At 49.3% G+C, this 18688-nt stretch overlaps 1 protein-coding gene across 2 annotated transcripts in view; it reads right to left on the reverse strand.

Annotated features, from left to right (window-relative positions):
* The window catches only part of CBFA2T2 (CBFA2/RUNX1 partner transcriptional co-repressor 2), a 37809-nt gene that overhangs the window by 12097 nt on the left and 7024 nt on the right, over nt 1-18688 (reverse strand). The window contains exons 1-3 of one of the 2 annotated variants that reach the window (XM_018085688.2): nt 8776-8853; nt 3624-3767; nt 252-493 (exon numbers count right to left, since the gene is read on the reverse strand). In XM_018085688.2, the coding sequence (XP_017941177.1) occupies nt 252-493; nt 3624-3741 (360 nt within the window). In that variant the 5' untranslated portion in view covers nt 3742-3767; nt 8776-8853. Of the gene's footprint in view, nt 1-251; nt 494-3623; nt 3768-8775; nt 8854-18688 lie in introns of those variants that run through there. The other variant, XM_018085689.2, reaches the window with a different exon arrangement.

Here is an 18688-nt window from a genome sequence, read left to right on the forward strand (position 1 = left end):
AAGACTAGCTGCACACGAGGCTCACATCAAAGCCACTGGACAAACAGCTTTTTGAAACCCACTAGAGATAAGAAAAAAGAAGTCAGCAAGTTTCCCAGAAAGCACAAACACGACAGTCTTGCTCAGCCCCCAGCTCTGCTTGCAAAGACACAGAGAACATTGTGGGATGGGGGGCACGTGCTGGCTGCTGAGATCCCATGGCCAAAGTGCTCTGGGAAAATCCAGGCAGCCTGGGCTGGTGCAGGACTTACCACCAGTGCCAGGACGAGGGTCCGGACCTTCTCCCCGATCTCCGGTGAGATGTCGTTGCCAAACTGCTGCAGGGTGGTGAGGAAGCGCTTCAGCTTGCTGAGCTGCCGGGCACCACACGTGGCTGGGAGCTGCTGGTTTGTCAGCGAGGAGGAGGACGAGGAGGAAGGGCCGTTGCTGAACCTCTGGGGCGGGGATGGTGCTCCATTCAGCGTCGGGGGGGAATGGTTGATTCCGTTGGGCACTGCAAACGGGAGGAGGAAGCAACACTGAGCATCAGGTGGGCACATCCCTGTGGTCTGGTGCTTTCCACTCAGGATGGCAGCTCAGGTGCCTCCACCTCACCCCAAGGGGTGCTGACAGATCCTGCCCCAGCCACCCGTCCCCAGGGATTTACAGGGAATTTCGCAAACACTGTTGTTTTTAACAACCTGGTCCCATCTGCAGCTTTGCCTCCTGTAAGTGGTGAGCACGTCAAAACAGACTGAAGGGCTGGAAGTCTGGGAACTCAGCAAGGGATTAGAATAAACTGTTGACATCCCTGGGCTGTGGTTGTGCAATCCCGAGTCCTGCCTGATGAGCAGCTGTGCACCAGGGCCCCAACTTGGTATAAACCCAGGATTTCAGAGGTGAAAAGCACATCATTGGAAATATAGTTGTTGCTGATCCACTGGGTTATCCTTAAAAGCCCAGCCCTGAATCCCTTATGGATGTAAGTGCTGACAAAGAGGCCACAAGCTGTAAAAACCATTGCAAGAGAAGCCCTGATGCCACCCAGCAGCATTGCCTTTGGCCCGTGGGAGGAGCAGCAATTTGAAAAAAAAAAAAAAAGAAAAAAAAGAAAAGCCAAAACTTCCACTGCAGCTTCACGAGGATCATATCAAATCGTGCTGAACCCAGTGAGGGGTTTTTCAGAGAAGACAGGAGGCACTGGAACAGTTAAACCACTCTGGGGCACACCAGGGCCAGAGGCTGGAAAGGCTGCACACACCTGGACCTTAGTGGTGAGCACAGGAGGGAAACTTAACCAGAGTCAGTTAAGATGCAAGGAAAGATAAGGCTACTGAGACCATCAAAGGGGGTTCCTCCTAACCAAGGGCTGACAGGTTCTTTGGGGGATAACAAAAACGTGGCCTTTCATAGACTGAGAAATGACAAGGTGAAGGTGAAGGTGAAAGCCAGGATTGAGAGGATGGAGGTGCAAAGGCAAAGCGAGCTCATGCCTTTTGTTATGGAGAAAAGCAACCTGGAAAACTGTGCACACTGGCTTCCCCAAAGTGGCAAAGGTACAAGGATGTCAGGGAGTACCCACAGGGTTAGTTAGCATGGAGTACCAGAAAAACCAGAGCTATGTGAAAGGCAAGGCCTCTGACAATTACCCATGAAGACATTTATTTCCCAATAAAAGTGTTATAAATAGGAGGGAAGCTGCCCAGAGAAGCTCCCCTCAAACAGCCAAGGGCTGTGCAGCCCCACGCTCTCCGACAGCCACAGCTGAGGCGCTTTCCCCCTTCTCTATTTCACTTCCTCTTATTCTTTCAGATGAAAACCTGAGGAGAGCAGTGGGCTCTATTTATACCCTGGGAGAAGCAGGGGCTGGGCAGTCCCTGGGGGCTGCGGGGGGCCCTTGGGAGAGGCTGCCAAGGGAGTAGGGGACATTGCCAGCGCGGGGTGACCCCCGGAGCGGAGGAGCCGGGCCAGGGCTGTCGTTACACGCAGCCCCCGGAACCGCTCCCCGTCTTGGGGCTCACCCCTCCTGACCCCCTGCCAACGGCGTCACCGCAGGGCAGCTGGCAGTTATCTGATCCTGCACATCACCAGGAGCTGCTCCACCACAGCCCTCACAGCCGGGCTGGGACCTGCCTTTCCAGGTGAGAAGACTGAAGCACTGAAGCGAACGAGGCGGCGTCCCCAGACCAGGGGGATTACTGGTGTGGGGAGAGGAGGATGATAAACTCCTGGGAACAAAGTCATCCTCTCTCAGGCTACACCTAAATTCTGCCTTAGGTCCTCAAAAGTCACAAGGTTTTGCTGCTTCTCCAACTCTTTGTTAGCGATCCACAGGTAGGCAAGGCTTTGTTCCAACGTGCTCCTCTCACCTGCCCAAGCTGTGGGCTTTGACAGGGCAAGACACACACTCACTGACTCTGACCAAGCCCCTCTGGTGCAACTGAGAAATAAAAAAGCAAGAACGAACTTCTCCACAGGTCGCAGCTCTCATCTGTCTTGGAAAGAGGCAATTAAGTCATCTGCAATCAGCAGATTCAGGTTTCTTGGCCCTTAACAGCATGCCAAGCATCCTCATTGGAAAAATTAATTTCTGTCACTTTGCTAATGGTCTTTTTCTGCCTGAGCAAAAGGAGAGCCATTAAAAATCCCTCAGCACATAAAGATGGGGACAATGTGTCTGGCGGGATAACCCAGTGATTAGTGCTGTTGCCAGCATCACGCAGTACATCAGTGTGTGTCCTCCAAGAGGCTGGATTGTAAATCCCCGAATCCCACTGCCAGTGTGGAACTGTGAGATAGCCCAGACGCTGTCATGGACAGCAGAGCAATGCAGAGCCAGCTAGGGAACACTCTGTGCAGGGAAAAAGGGGCAAGAAGGGCCTGGAAAATATGTACACGCCATGTGCAGGGGTCAGATAACTCCACGACCAACAAAGTAAAGCAGCTTTGCTACCAAATGATGCTTTTAAAAAGACATTAAATGGCCTAAATGTTGGCTAAGGGAGGAAAACAGAGGCTGTACAAAAAGGCTGGAGGTTCATCCCATCTGTGGATCACCTCTAAGCAACACCCTGCTAGAAAAAGTGGGTGCAAGGCTGTGCTGTGGCTGGGCAGGATCAGGATCGACCGTGGCTTAACAGGAAAGATTATACAGAGAAGATGGAGAAAAGAGAATCTGGATGGACAGCAAGGAATTTTCAAGGCTGGGAAATTAAAAAAAAAAAAGAAAAACTTTCTAATCGCAGCTGCAGGAATGCTGTCTGCAAAGTGAGATACAGCAGAGTGGGAATTAACTCCCCCAGAAGATAGAGTGAAAAGCCCAGCACTTGGCTTGTTTGAAGCCGACCTGATAAAAGACTTCAATTTCTTAAGGAGTTTATGGTGGAAATCAAAGCTGCACCTGCAAAGAGAAGGACTCAAGGCAGCACCAGGAGCAAGATAGGAGCAGGCAGGGGGGCAGAGGGGGAATACAGACATCCTTCTTGCATCGCAGAACAGCAGGAAAGCCCCAGTCCCACCTTCCTAACAGCAGCAACCCACAGCTAATGCTAACAGCTGAGACACCCCCAGTGAGTGCTCTGAGCACAGCCTTCCCTCCTGGCTAGAGCTAATCCCTGGGAAAAGCACAGCTACTGGGGCCTTACGTGCAGTCGGAGTGAAGGACACGGGCCGGGGTCCGCCGGGGTTCACGGGGGGCAGCGGCGGCATGTTGGGAGGAGAGGACCTGGACTGGATCTTCACTTCCACGGGCGATCCGGGCATCACTGGCACCCTCTTCTCACCAGCAACTGTACCAAGAGAAGGTGGCAAGGCTTAGTGACAGTCAGGGACACGCACTTCCCCGCCCAGCACACGAGCAGTCGCACGGGGGAAGATAAGAGGCGGGAGGGAAGGCACACAAGGTTCCCACAAGGTTCCCACAAGGTTCCCACAAGGTTCCCACACTGCTCCATGTGGCCCTGAGCTGCTGCAGGAAAGAGGCAGGATTTGGTCCCGAGCTGGGACAGGTACCCTGGGTCCATGCTCACGGTGTCCATGCCCACCACTCCAGTCTCCTGACAGCATCTTCTCACCCCTCATGCCTGAAGATGCTTCTTCAAAGTATTTCTGCACATTTGCTTCACTTTGCCCCCATTTAAGATCCCCCTGAGACTCCCCAGATGTGCCTACATGCTCCTCACCAGCACGGAGCCTCTCCAGAGGGATCACAACCTCTCAGAGCCATGCAACAGGTAACCTGGATTTGTGCTGTGCCAGCAAGGGACCAGAATGGGCCTGGGGTTGCAGAGCTGAACTGACATCAGCCATTCACACCCTCTCCCTTGCGTGCAGTCTCTAGGGTCTGACACATCACCTCACACTGTGGCTTCCCTTCCAGCCTCTGAGGGACATCCCAGCTCAGGGGAACAGTGTGACCACACTCCCAGCTCTGGTGGCTGGGATCAGCTTCACAAGACATCCTTGGATGAAAACAAGAGAAAAAGGAGGAAATATGTGTTTAAGCAAGTCTTGGGGTTCTGGGGGACATTTTTTTTTTTTGGAGGGGTGTGTTTCGGGGTATTTTTTTGTTCTTTAAATCCAGACAACTCAGCAGAAAAAGCCTAAAGATCTCCACAGCACAGCTCCTGTGGGAGCCAACCCCATTCCAGGGGTGCTCTGTATCGCACTGCCAGTGTCTCCAGTGTCCCTGATCCCAACAAATCATCCCTCTGAGATCGTGGTCTCCACTCCCTGCTCCTGGAGCTGCCCCTCGCCTCGTTCAATTAGCTCACTAACGAGCTGTGACCGTGCCCCTGAACGGGAACACCACGGGGTGTTCCCAGCACATCCACCTGCACCCCAGCTCAGGCAGGGAGGGAGGTGCAGACACTCAACTTCCACCCCTCTGGTGATGCACGCTGGGCTCCGGACAGCTACAGTCTGATTTGTAACCCACAGTTATAACCCAGTATCTGTCAGCTGTAAGAAATTCAGCTTTCCAGTCCTGGCAGAGCGATTAAATGCTGCATTCCCATAAAGCACTGAATACATGGCAAACTCGTGCGCTGAAACACAACCACAAAAGCTGCTACTTCAACTCCCAACAACAAAAACGCTGCTTTGGAGAGCAGAGAAAACACAAACTGGCACCTGAGCCCTCGTGCTGCTGCCTGGGATCTGCTCTGTCAGCCCCCAGCACCTGCTCTGCCACCGAGCTGCCTCATTTATTCTCCTTATGGCAAGTCGTGGGGAATGCCAGAGAGGTAACAAATGAACTTTGTCATTCCTAACGTGGTTTTTTTTTTGTTCTTTGCAGGAAGGGGAAGCAGAGATGATACACACTGAAAACCCATGTTTTCCTGCCCTGTCAGTGCAGGTAGAATAACAGGGGTAGTGGGTCTGGAATTGCTGTAAGAGCCACATCCCAGAACGTTTGTGTCTTCATTTGTCTAAGCCTGCTTTCAAAAAGAAAGGAAAAAATTCTAAGCTTTTCTTTCATGACGTGGGGAGATAGTGAAGCCATAGGAAACTACTGCTAACATATAACCCCCATATTAATGCCACATTGCAAACCACTATTCATATACATTTGGTCCAACTTTCATACAATTGAACCTTTAAGTGCAAACTCTTCCTGTCATTCCTGTGCATGAATATGATGTTCCAATGAACAACCATGTTGCTAAATGACCTATATTTTTCAATCAAAACAGCACTAATTGTGCCTATCCAGCACTCAGTGTTAGCTGCCTGATGACCACTCAGGGACCCACTGCCACCCTCCTGCCTCCTCTGATCTTCTTCCCATGAAAACCCCTTTTCCAGGTGTACGTGGCCAACATGATATTGCCATGCCTTAGAGAGAAACAGCATGAAACTAATCCTTAAGTTTTCTCCTCCTTCCTCCTGAAATGCTCCAAGGGCACATTACAAAAGCAGAACTAATTTGGTTAATTTACGGGGGGGGGAATAAATTTCAAAAGGAGTTTACAGCCCAAAAATAAAACCAGCTACTGTGTGAGACACCAAAACCAAAGCCCACAAGAAGCCAACACCTTCTTTTCCAAGCCCACTCCGACAGACAAGAAGCAAAGAGGATTGTTAAATTTAAAAGCTTCCTGCTAATGACCTGGGGTATCTATAAATGCAGATAAAAAACATCTTTCTAAAGCTCCCCATTTTTAGCCTAAACACATCCATTTAATGAGAATCATGTGAGCAAACCAGACTGTGACCAAGGGCTTGAGTCAGCCTTGAGTTGACCTGGGGCTAAAAATGAGCCAGGGAGCTGATCCCTGGGGAAACGCTGCCTTCCCGGCCTCATTCTTCCGATTTCACCACTCAGAAATATTTCCTGGCTCACCAACAGCAACATTTCAGTGCTGCCTCCAGATGTGCAGGGAGGATGCTGAGATGCTCCTCCAAATGTCTCCAAGTCACTCCACCGTGTCACTTAGCTGACTCCTAAAGAGTCAAATGCTGTCACAGATTTTGGATGATGCTCTAGGAAGAATAAGTCTTGTCAATGACTGAATACACCAAGTGTCACAGCAGGACACCTGCCCAAACTGGAAATGTTGGGCTGTTTTCCTTCAAAAACCCCTTCCAAACCCCACCTGGGTTAGAAACACTCACAATGCTGTCGCCACTTTCCAAGCAGTGCCTGCAGGAGCAGATCCAACCTGTTCATGGCACAATACTTTTGCTGCCGAGCTGCCAAACGCCAAAGCTTTGCAGTGACACGTGCTCAGCTTTGCAGCAGGCCCTGCCCAGGTTAACCAGGGAAAGAGGCAGCAGTGACAGGGCCACCCAGGCGGGTGGGAGAGCTGCCTTCCCAGCCTGGAACGCTGGAGATCCACACGGGAAGGCGATTCAACCGGAGTGAAACAAACCCCGATCGTGACGGTGCTGCTTCAGTCTTGGCTTGATGCAAGAATTCCGTCTTCTCCAAATGGTGGTGGAGCTGCAGAGCAGATTTCACAGCGCCGAGTTCCAGATTTCAGATGCTCGAGCTGCCAGCTGGGCACGGACAGCTGCAGGCACAGCCCACTCTGTGCTCCTGCCCTACATACTCGTGTGTCCCATTTAAGGAGCCCAGGTGTGCAAGGGACTAGAAAGCCCCAGAGCTCTGACTACACCTGGAAGCCTTCCCCCCCGCCGTGACATGCTGCAAAGCCCCTGTTTCATGTGCCCCCACGCCACCCTATTTCCTTCCCTGCTCCAGTTCTCCTCCCGGCGTAACAAAATTAAAAAGGAACATATGTCAAGATTAAGTTCAGCCGACGGTTTTCCTTCCTGGAGAGGAGAAAGAGCAAAGGGAGACAACAGGACAAGATGCCAGGAGAAAACCTGGGGTCTTGACTGACCCTCAGGGAAGTCCCACTCCTGCAGCCCAAGGGACTAAGGCTCCAGCTCTCCAACACCACAGCACATTTCAGAGGGGGCAGTTTCAACACACACTTGAGACAGATTTCATTCTATTTATCTTCTTCAAGAACTTTACCACCTATGGTGTTTAGCACAAAGAGAGCGTTGCTGTGACAGGTAACCTATGACAAACAGCCAGCATTTGCTTGCACTGTAAACTCTATAAAGAAGCTGCTTTATTAATCTCTTCATGCCTGTGGGTTTGAGAAAACGGAAAAGGCACAAGAAAATAAAAAGTGATAAGTTAGGGAGTATCACAAGTACACTGGAATTCAAATTAATCCTTTAATTCCTTTGGCAGTTAAAGAATAGACTAAGCCATGAAAAAGAAACAAAAACACTGCATGAGGAGAACTGGATGTTACCTTCCCTCAAAAAGCAAGATAACCAGAAAAGAGCGATAGGAATAACCCTGGGGGCAGATGGACACAAACGGTCTCCTCCCCATCCTCTTCCCAAAGTCCAAAACACAGTTCCAACAGCCGGCAAGATAACACCAGGGTGTTCCACCCTGCTCAAGAGAAAGCCTTGACCCAGCTCCCATGGCAGAGCTGTGAATTTGCCAAGATCAAGGGAAGAGAGGAAGAGCCACTGCTCCAGTGCAGAAAACATGGGTGCTTTATATGAATTTGCACTGCAGTGTCTGCACAATTTAATCCAGTCACCTCTGCACATGGAGTGTGTACAGGTTTTAAACCCTGCTATTAGCAGTCCAGCCTTTCCTCCTCCCCCTGGGACAGGGATTTAAAGTCCGTGGCTGGGTGTCTGGAGTGCCTGTACAGCAGGAATACTGACATCTTCAAGCCATTCCTGATGCAGGGGTAGGATTCCCCTTGGTTCCCCCGCACCAGAGTTAAGGAGGAAGGAGGAACCTGCCTGCCCTGGGAGCAGTTTTGTAGCTCCTGTTTATAAATAAGCTGCACAGAGCCAGAAATGCATCTCACCAATCCATCTGCTGGACTAGAGCACTCCTGGCTTTTTGCAGAAGTCAAAACATGAAACATCTTGGAAGAAATAAGAGAAAACCACGAGACAGCCCTGCAACTATGCCCAGGTAAGGTTTGCTTTTCTTTTTGGCAACTTCAGAACAGAGAGCAGACTCAAAATCAGACCTCGTCAAAGCAGCTCTGACCACTAAGTGTTCATATTTGAAAACCTGTAAACTGACAAAGTTTTGGGTTTGGCTGATATTTTTGAGGGAAAGCCTGTGTACAAGAGTCTGCCCAGTAGTTCAGAGTCTCAGGAGCAAAAGCATGCAACGGTTTCAGACAGAAAGAAGAGGTTTAATCCGAGCAGATGTTTTTGCCTTTCATCTAGAACAGGCAGAATATGCTCATAACCTAAAATGCCACTCCTCACCTCAAAAAATTAGAAGCCCCAAATTCATACCTGCCTCTTGAGAGCAAGGGACTGGAGAACTGTCCCAGTAACAGCAACCAAGGTTAAATCCAGCAGGAGAAATCCTCTGGTCACCCATGATTCAGTCAGGTCTGAGCTTGTTCCGGAGCCAAGGGACAGACAGAATCCTGCAAGGGCAATTCAGCCCATTCCAAAACATTAATCAGAACAAGGGAGATAAGCCACGCTCCGGCCACACCTCTCTTTCCACGGCCCAACCACCTCAGATGACCACTTGGACTAGAGGCATGAATTATACATCACCTACACGTCAGCAAGATGGACATTTTCTAGCAACAGCCCCTGGAACCAGAGGCTTCTTTCCCCTACTGCTCACGTGGATCAGACTCCCTGGTTTATGACAAAGCAACGCCAAGTTTGGCTAAATGGACAGGGAGGAAAGAGGCAAACCAAGGAAGGACAGACCTCAGTGGCTGGCAGGACCCTGCCTATATCCTAGGACAGCTCTTTGCACATGGCAGACGGGGCTGGACTGGATGACCTTTAAAGGTCCCTTCTGACCCAAACTCCAATTCCATAACCAGCTCAACAGATCCCCTGGAGAAAAGCCAGGGAAAGGGCCCCAAGGCACCCACTGCAGCCCCAACACATACCCCCCCGAGAAGGACGGGCTGCAGTTGGCTCCTCACAGGGCTCCCTGTTGATAGTCTGAATGCAAACGAGAGGCAGCATCAGTGTAACCTGACCTGATAATGTAAATAGGGTGAAATGAAATATGGTTCGCCACCTCCCCAGCTTTGGCGAATGTTTATTTTGAATAACATGCTTATCTGCTCCAACTGCTCACCATCTGTTTTCAGTCTCCACCAAGCTAATATTTTTCACATTTAGGAACTGAGAAATGGGAAGAATTACATTTAAATTTTATTAACATCTTTCCTGCGCTCCAAGGTTGCCTTTCCCTCCCCTTGACGGCTCTAAGCCATCTGTAGAGCACCTTTGCAGTTCTCCAAGGCATGCAGATGAGAGGTGATCTACATGCAAAGCAAGGGTATCATTACTCAGGCTTCCAGAAGATGCCATTTACTGCTTCTCCACCGCAGTCCCTCCCTCACCTGCTTCCAGACAGCTTCCCCCGAGCCCAAACTGAAACCACATCGTCAAGGAAAGAGCCAATATTTTATCTTTTTGCAGCATCACCACATCAAAAAGTGATGGAGGGGGAAGACTGAAGATAAGCATCAGCAACAAGGCAGCCAATACAGCAGCCTTAGGAAAAAAAAGGATGATTGGGTCCATCCCAATTTGGAAGAGAGTGAGACACTGGGAGGTTTGCAGTCAAGATGACATTTCTATACAAATATTGACATTTATTTGCATGTAGGGGGGGTTTATACAGGTTTCCCCTTGCTCCAGTCAATAAATGATAATTTACAACCAGAAATGGGATAAAGTTGCATAAACAGGTCACCAGCAAGGGCTGGTCCAACAAAGTCCTTCTCCATCCTTCTCCCTCCACACTGAGCTGGCCAAGATGATACTACAGCATCTGTTGCAGTGGGTAACTTATGTTAACTGTGCTGATACTTCCTCCCCCAAATGTGATCAGACTATTTTTAGCCTGTTCAGCTCGGGTTTGTAGCACATCTCGGCTCCTGAGCTGTAAGATGCTGTGGGAGCAGGAGAGCCTTGCATCACACAGGAGGGAGCTGCTGAGCCTGGGAGAGGCATTTTATAAATCAAAAATAAACGCTTGTATCTCCATTGCCATCTAGTCCTCTCCCACACACAGCTGTTTCACTTTAAATCTCAATTCAACGTGAAACTCAGATAGAAGAACTTGAAAGAGCAAAGTATGTTATCGTTCACAACCAGTCCAGAAAGCAGTTAATAAGGGAAATAAGATTAATAATTTATTCCTGAAGGCAGACTGCAGATCTTTATCCATCTTGCCCTTCAGTGGTTTTTATGAAATCCTATTAACGTGCCTGGCTCTACAAACTCATCAGTAGCACAGGTTGGACTCGGGAGCAGTTCCCACCCAGACAACACGGATGGAGCCCCAGCTCTGCCTGCACTGTGGCTGTGCTGGACACATCAGCACAAGCCCACCTGCATGACATTCCTGCCCTCCTTAGCTCTGGTTTCCTCTTGTGCCATGGATTTGTACCAGGGCCAGCGGTGCAAACCTGTGGATGCAGGATTCATCCCACGGACTCTCACACCCAACAGCCCCCCGAGCAGGGTGCACATCAAGTGCCCCTGTTCTGGTCATCTTGCTTCTACAAGAACACAAACCACCTTGGTGTGGTATCCCCCACTCTCCTGCTCTCTTTTCCAGGAAGGAGCCAGGGAATAGTTACCCAGACCACGAAAGCCACCCTAAAAACCATTCACACATGGTGCAGCAGCCACCTGGGAGCTGTTGCTTCTCTAACCAAAATGCTGCAGCCATTCCCTTCCTGCACCACTAGCATCCATCCAAAGAAGTTTTGGGGACCCCAGTTCATCCCTTGATGTCCATGGCAGCAGCTTTTGCTCATCACTGTCTCAAAGGGATGCAGTGAGCTCTGCCAGGGAGCCTGTGATGGATGCCCCAGGGCACAGAACCCTCCTCATCCTCACCAACTGCTTGCTCTGCCCCCATCAGGGACAGCCACCCTGAAGGGAGGGATATACTCCTGGAATACAGCCCAGCAGAATATATTCCCGGAAACCAAAGCCTACAACGTGGCCAGCCTTGCAATTTTAAGATGGGAAGCATTTTGGGGATTGAGGGGAGTGATCCTCCCTCCCCAAACCACCCCTCTGGCTGCTCAGCCCCCTTTGGCCGGGATTTTAACCCAGGACAAGGCAGTTATTCAGCAAAGCCAGAGATGCTAACTAATTCATTTGCCTGGTTACTGCTGAAGTATTTTTGGTATTTTTTCATTAATTCATTGTTCCATTCAATGCTGTTTTGGTTTTTTTTTTTTAAAATCACCCACTCCTGTAACAATATTAAGAAATATTTACTCCTCCGCACTATTTACTTTTCGGGTTAAAGCACTCCGAATGAAAAACGAAAAGCAGTCGCGGATATCAAACAGGCAGTTATCACAATCACGGGGAAAAATCAGTTCTTAAAAAGCCTCAGCCTGCTGCACTGCTCTCCAAAAGCCTCCAAACTCGGAGCGGAGCGACGGCGGCGGGAGCAAACTTTCCAGATGGGAACATCTGTGTCTCGTTTGCCTCAGGGAAGAAAACACCAGGAAGATAAATGGCTCCCGAGTCCGGCGGAGCCCAGACACAACACGCACAAAGGGATACCATTGAGAAAGACTTGGAGCAGCAGTCTGCTATCAAAGATTAATTTTTTTTTTTTTTATTTAATGGTTATTTCGTGGGGCTCTCCTACATATGGAGAAACGATAAGTCAGGGCAAAAAAAAAAAAAAAAAGAGTTTGAGTTTCTCTTCACAGTAAATTCTGTCCGTGGTGAAAGCAAGAAGTGAGTTAATCGTGCTTATATGAATTAAAAGCGAAATAAAATGAAAGCAGCGCAGCGCTTTTACTGTCTCAGCTACTTTTTAGATAGGAAAAGTCATTTAAAAAGTTGGCTTTAAGGGGTTACCCCTAAAAGGTTGGAAATTGCTCCCTGCCCAGAGCAGGAAGGCCATGGATGGGGCCATTTGCCCCTCTAGGGTCCAGAGAGTGAACACCAAGTTTACACCAGAGAGTGAGAAGTGATCCAACAAGTGGGAAACACATGGCAGAATGACCAAGCCTCCCCTGGCAATGCCAGCACCAAACTTACTGACATTCCTTAAACTCTGTCACAGTTTAGGGACCACGTTCCCAAAGGTGGGCAGGCATACAACCCACAGGTTATATAGAACAACTGAGCACTGTAATTTTGGGAGTGGAAATCTGCTTTCCATCCTGCCTAGGCTAAACACCGTAGAGTAAATAAGGCTGGAACTTTTGTACCTGTAAAATTTTGGGAGGTCCAAAAGAGGGAAAACACAGCAAAACAAGCTTTAACTTGCAGAAAGCATTTTCCACCTTAACAGAGGCTTCGAGACAGCCTTCAGGACATGATTTTATCTAGCCCTCATAAATCCTTTTAAAACTTGGATTGCTGGCCATTTAACAAGCAGCTCCACCCTTCTCCTGCTCTCCAGATGAAACACATTCCCACTGGGCTCCATTTTGTTCCCTCTCTCTTCAACCCAGCAGTACCAGCAAAGCGGTGGCAGAGCCCGGGGAGCTGTGGTTAATTGGCATCCTCTAATTACTAATTAGCTCCAAGGGGCTCCCCACAGCTCAGAATGGTAATAGGAATGCATCCACTCACTTAAAGGGGCTTTGGAAATGCGGAGCTGCTGGCCAGGCTCCTTGGAATGACCCAGGAAACCACCACAGCTCCCCATGGAGGAGCCAACATGGGGCCACCAGCACTGCAGCCCTGGCTGGGCTTCTCTGGTCACAGGAGAGGTTCTGGAGGAGCCTTGGGGAGGCTACAGGGTTGTCTCACCCAAGGGAAGCATTCCCAGAGGAATCTGGCTGCTGTGCAGCTTCTCCTGCACAAGTCTCTCGTACGGATGCTGCAGTTAGAGGGGCACGAGCAGCGCTTGCTGCTTCAAATCCACCAGCAAGACCTTGGTAGAAGAGATTTAAGCCACAAATTCATCTCACCACCACCCCAGTAACTCCACCTGAGAGCCTGGGACCCCGAGCCTCCTCACTGCCTCACTTTATCCTTTCACAGAAGAGTTGAGTGAAGGGCAATCTGCAAAGGGCACATTCCAGCAGGAGCAGCGCTGCAGCATCGCTGGAGCTGCACACGCAGCCAGGCCACAGCTCCAACACTGCAGCACTGCCCTCCTCCAAAACACCCAGGTGAGCACTGCAGGCCCAGCATTCCCATGGCTTCCCCAGGACACACCCTGCCCAGGGGATTTTTGCTGGGTCCTGCTGTGAGCCTGGTGCAGCCCTGGGAGCTGGGGAAAACCAGCAGTGATGGTTTGTTCTGAGACACCGAGCGAGCCACCCTTCTTTTTCACCGCCTGGTGTTCTACATCCCAGCTCGTAGTTTCAGTAGGAAAAGTAAAGTCGTGGAAGAGGAGGAAACTTTCAGAAGATGCTGAGAAAGATGCCGATTCTGGATCAGCGCTGTGAGCTCCTTTCCTTCAAGGCTTCCCACCAGCATCCTACTCTGCTCACTGCAGGATGAATCCCTCTCCAGGGGCAACCACTTCAGGAGTTTGAGAGAAAAGCATCACATCAAGCAGAGTCCATTGCACCTCCTAATGCATTTTTAACCCCAAGCAGCTGAGGATGTTGTGATGCCCGTGCTGCAGTGCCAGGAGAGCTCAGACCCCAACCCCACACTCCTGGGACTTTGGGTCCTGCCCACCCCTGCCCCTCTGCTCCTTTTTTGCTGCTGGGAATCCGTTTGGCCACACACAGCACCAGTTCCTACAGGGATATGTAAGGGTTGTTTGTCTGTACAGAAGCTCCCACAGATTGTTAGGAGGACAGCACGGTTTACTCAAGTTTTGTGTCATCAGAGAACCCAGAAATCCTTCAGCCACAGGAGCAAGAGGAAAACACAAGTCTCCTTCAGCAGAGACAGCCCTTGTCTGTGCAAGCTTGTTCTTTTCCCTGGGTATCCTTGAGATCAGACTGGACCTTCACAGTGATCCTGCCTCACCTGCCTCGCTGGGAGCAACAAACATGGATATTGTCCATGACCTGGACAGGTCCTCATTCCCTGCACTACTCCAGAGGTGAGTACAGACACACTCCAGGAATCCTACGTAGGGCAGAGCCAGCCCAGAGCACCTCAGAAGTTCAGACAATGCAGGGAAAAGGAGAACAGCCTGAAAATCATTAAATCTTTTAAAATAAAGGATGATTTCAAACCAACCACAAATTCCCCTTTAAGTTATCCAGTAACTGAATATTAAAAACTTAAAACGTGGTTATTAAAGATGTATAGAGGAGGTTTAAGTCAGAAGCTTTAAAACAACTATTTAAGATACATCCCTCTCACGGTCCTCCATCCTCCAAGCTCTGCTGCTTGATGATTTGGTTCCCACCACTATAAATCAACCTTAAAAACCACCACTGACCTTGAAAAATACCCAGTACTGAGCAAATCTGGATTTCTCAAGAGCACCATGAATGCTGCTGAGCACAAGGGGATCTGGAGCTAATGAGAACCAGCAGATCTGGGGTCTGTGGGTGAGGGTATTCAGTGAGCAGAGAGTACTCCAAGTGAGTAATACAGGAACTGGGATAAAAAAGTCTCTGCATACAAGGCAGACCCAAAGCACCACTACCAGTAACTGTAAATAATGTCAATTAAAAAAAGCAAAGTCATTCCTTAAAGAAGTGAGAAAATCTCAAGACAGAAAACCACATTTAATCCATAACAGCCAGCATGACCGCAGAGAAGCACAAATAACACCAAGGACACCCAAAACTATTAAAAAAGCCTAAATTAAACTAGAAAAAAACCCCAAAACTGTTTGTTAAGCACAGAACAGGTACAAGTCCTGACCATCTGGAGAAGGAAGCAGTCCAGAAGCTCCCAGGCAGAAGGGCCAGTTTAGATGAAAACAAGGGTCATTTTTGCAAAAACAAAACAAAAAGTAAATCCAACGCAAAACAAACCACTAACCAAGTTCTACCACAATCCCAGTATGAAGCAATCAAGGAAGGATACAGAAAAACATCCCCCTTGGGTCCCTGAAGTCATATCATTTGGTCTCTTTTCCAAATATAAAGCAGAGTCCAAGAGGAAGTCTCCCTTCTCTGGATGGAGGCTGCAGAGCAGGAGCTCCCTCACTGCCAGCCAGCTCCAGGGCTGGAGTGCCACCAGACTTTACCCAAAACTGGGCAGTTCATCCAAGAAATCAAGGAGAAACTTGGAAGAGATTTGGAAAAGTCCTTTCCATCTCCATTATTTACAACTTCCCAATGTCCATGTCTGTCAGTGTCTGCAGGAGGGGGCAGAGGATGGACCAGGCTCTGCTCGGGGGGCCCAGCAATGGCACAGGAGGAACGGGCAGGAACTGATGCCCAGAAAGCTCCACCTGGACATGAGGAAGAACCTCTTTGCTGGGCAGTGACTGAGCTCTGAACAGAGACCAGAGACGGTGTGGAGACTCCTCACTGGAGATATTCCAGAACCCTCTGGACACAATCCTGTGCCATGTGCTCTGGGGTGACCCTGCTGGAGCAGGGAGGTGGGACCAGATACCCCAGTGTGGTCCCTTCTAACCTGACCCACTCTGGGATTCTGTGACAAGTGTCCCTCACCCCACAGCTACAGTGGCTTTCCCACATCAGCCCTGGCACTGTGCTGGCAGTGCTGCACACACCAACACCTGTCTCACTGCCCTGTCAATGCTCCTGAGGCAGCCAAGGCTCACTAATCACTCCCTAACTCCCAACAGCTCTGTGGAGAGCACACTTCATTCACTTGGGCGCTAAGAGCACTAACTGCTGCCCAGCTCACAGTCCCTCCCGATCGATGGCACACACAGGAGCCCTGCCAAGACGACAATTCTGCCTCTTAAAAACGCTCCTCACGCCACCACACAAATTGCTCTTCCTCTTCTCTCCAAACCTGGCCCGCATGTGGAAAGTTTTCCACCGTCCCACAGGGCTGGAAGCACAGGAAGAACACTTTTAGGGGTGGGTTTTGGAGGGGTGTAGGAGCTCGATGATGCAGAGGGGCCTCTACACACCTGTAGCACCACAGGCCAGCACAGACAGGACAGATGTTAAAGCTCACTGCTTAGAATCACCAGTTTGGGCTGGAAGGGACTTTAAAGCTCATCTCATTCCACCCCCCTGTCATGGGCAGGGACACCTTCCACTAGCCCAGGTTGCTCTGAGCCCTGTCCAACCTGGCCTGGGACACTTCCAGGGAGGGGGCAGCCACAGCTTCTTGGTCTGTTCAGTGAACACCCCCAGCAGAGATGGACACACAGCAGCAACAGACTCTGCTGTGCCTCCCTCCCCTCCCTCCTGTGGGCAGTGGAGGTGGAGATTTTCCATGGATAAGCTCTGGAGATCCAGTGATCCACAGGGACCGCAGAGGGAAGGTTGGCTCAGCTGCTGCTGTGCTTGCTTTCAAACCATCCCACTGCAACACAGCAGTGGGACAAGCAGACAAGACTTTTCCAACTTGTCATTCTTAGGGTTGTCCTCAGCTAGTTACCAGTAACTCGCATTAACCTGCCCCCCATCAACTGGAGCACAGGGGAAAGACAAAAATTAGGTTAACCAAAAAGCTCAACCACCAAAATTGCAAGACCAGGGAATGAAAAACCCCACCAAAGCCCCAAGTTTGTCTGAAACTGCTGTTTTCCTCCTCTGGTCACAGCAAAGCTTGTGACACAGTGCCTATAAATTTCCTCTAATGATGCAGCAGTGAGGCAGAGCCCCATCTGTGCTTGGGCACAGGTGAGACTTTTCACTATCGTGTAAGTGCAGGCTGCCTTCCAATTACACTCACCAGCCCATTAGGCAAATTAGATTTGCATGCGAGAGGATAACTAGAAAAATCAAGAAATAGACCCTGAAGGAAAATACATTTTATAAGCTACATGTCCCTGGGAAGATGTGGACGCTGAGTTTGCTGCTCAGCCCAGGACTGCATTGGATGTTCATGGTGTTCAGGCTTCTCTCAGTGCTGGCATGGGTTTGGGGACAGACTCTCCACCACACAGAACTGAAGCCAGACAAAGACATCTGCGTTCTCTGCATCCCACCTCCCTCAAAAGATGCCCACTTCTGCGGGGCTTTGCACCATTTGCTGGTTCTGCCCTGCAGTTTGCTTGATAAAGAGATTAAAGTATTTCTGGCCCCAGAGAATTTAAATTGATTCCACCTGGGTTTCAATAATATACCACTAAACTACAGAATTATTTCCAGCACCTTAAGCAGGTCCACAGGCACATGATACCCAGTGGTGTGGGATTACACCAGTGTCTCATGTCACTGAGGACATTCATGTGGACTGAACAGTTCTGCTCAGGTTATCCTAAAGAATTAATCTGCCTGCACCCACTTTTTTTTTCCTGGTGAGTGTATGCAAAACAGAGACAACCTAGCTCATCTCCTAGAATCCAGATGGCACTTGCAAACCTTGTCTGTGTATCAAATGTTGTTTTTTAGATCAAGTGTCCCTGGTTGACAACACAGAACTTCACGATGCTATCTTTAGAGAGGCTTCTCTGCAAAGAAACACCCTTTGAGCATACGTTACAGGAATATGCTAATGTGGCAGGGGGTTTTCAGAGGACACAAATGGATCTGTTCCTGGGAGCTCAGACACCCCAGAACAAGCTGAGCCTGGTTGAAGATGAAGGGTCACCAAGCCCCTAAAGAAAAGATGCATCAACAAGTTAAAAATCGCAGAGAGAGGTTAAGTTACATCATTGGAGAGGTACAGGATGAGTTCACAGCAAGTCCACTCACGAGAATGCTGCTTACCAAAAAACCCAGCTAAAGGAGTGAGAGCAGCTCAAAACAGACAGCAAAATCTGACACTTTCCATTCCTTGATTTCTCTTACAGGTTTAGAGATTCTCACCCTATTTCCTGTTCAGTTAAATGCAGGGGTCTGATAATAAACCAATGGTTTTCTTCCTCAAGGTCTTAATTTCCTCCTCCAGATTTCATGTGAAGATAAAAGCAGCACATGCGAAGTAACTTCTTTCTTTAAAAATAGACCAGTAATAAAGAACAAAACTCTACAAAACTTTCAGTTTCACACGTTCCTGAGATGGTCACATTACCCTCAAAGAAAAAAAATCAGTAGTAGTCGCTAGAAAAAATACCACTACCCCCTCAAAAACACTCACCCCGAGTTGTTTTCTATGCTCCTCAAACACAAGAACAAGAATCATTATCTGCATGTGAAAAAGCATGAAAAAAAAAAAAAGC

The sequence above is a fragment of the Manacus vitellinus genome, unplaced genomic scaffold (genome assembly GCF_001715985.3).
Source record: "Manacus vitellinus isolate BGI_N305 unplaced genomic scaffold, ASM171598v3 scaffold_85_pilon, whole genome shotgun sequence".
Classification (NCBI taxonomy): domain Eukaryota; kingdom Metazoa; phylum Chordata; class Aves; order Passeriformes; family Pipridae; genus Manacus; species Manacus vitellinus.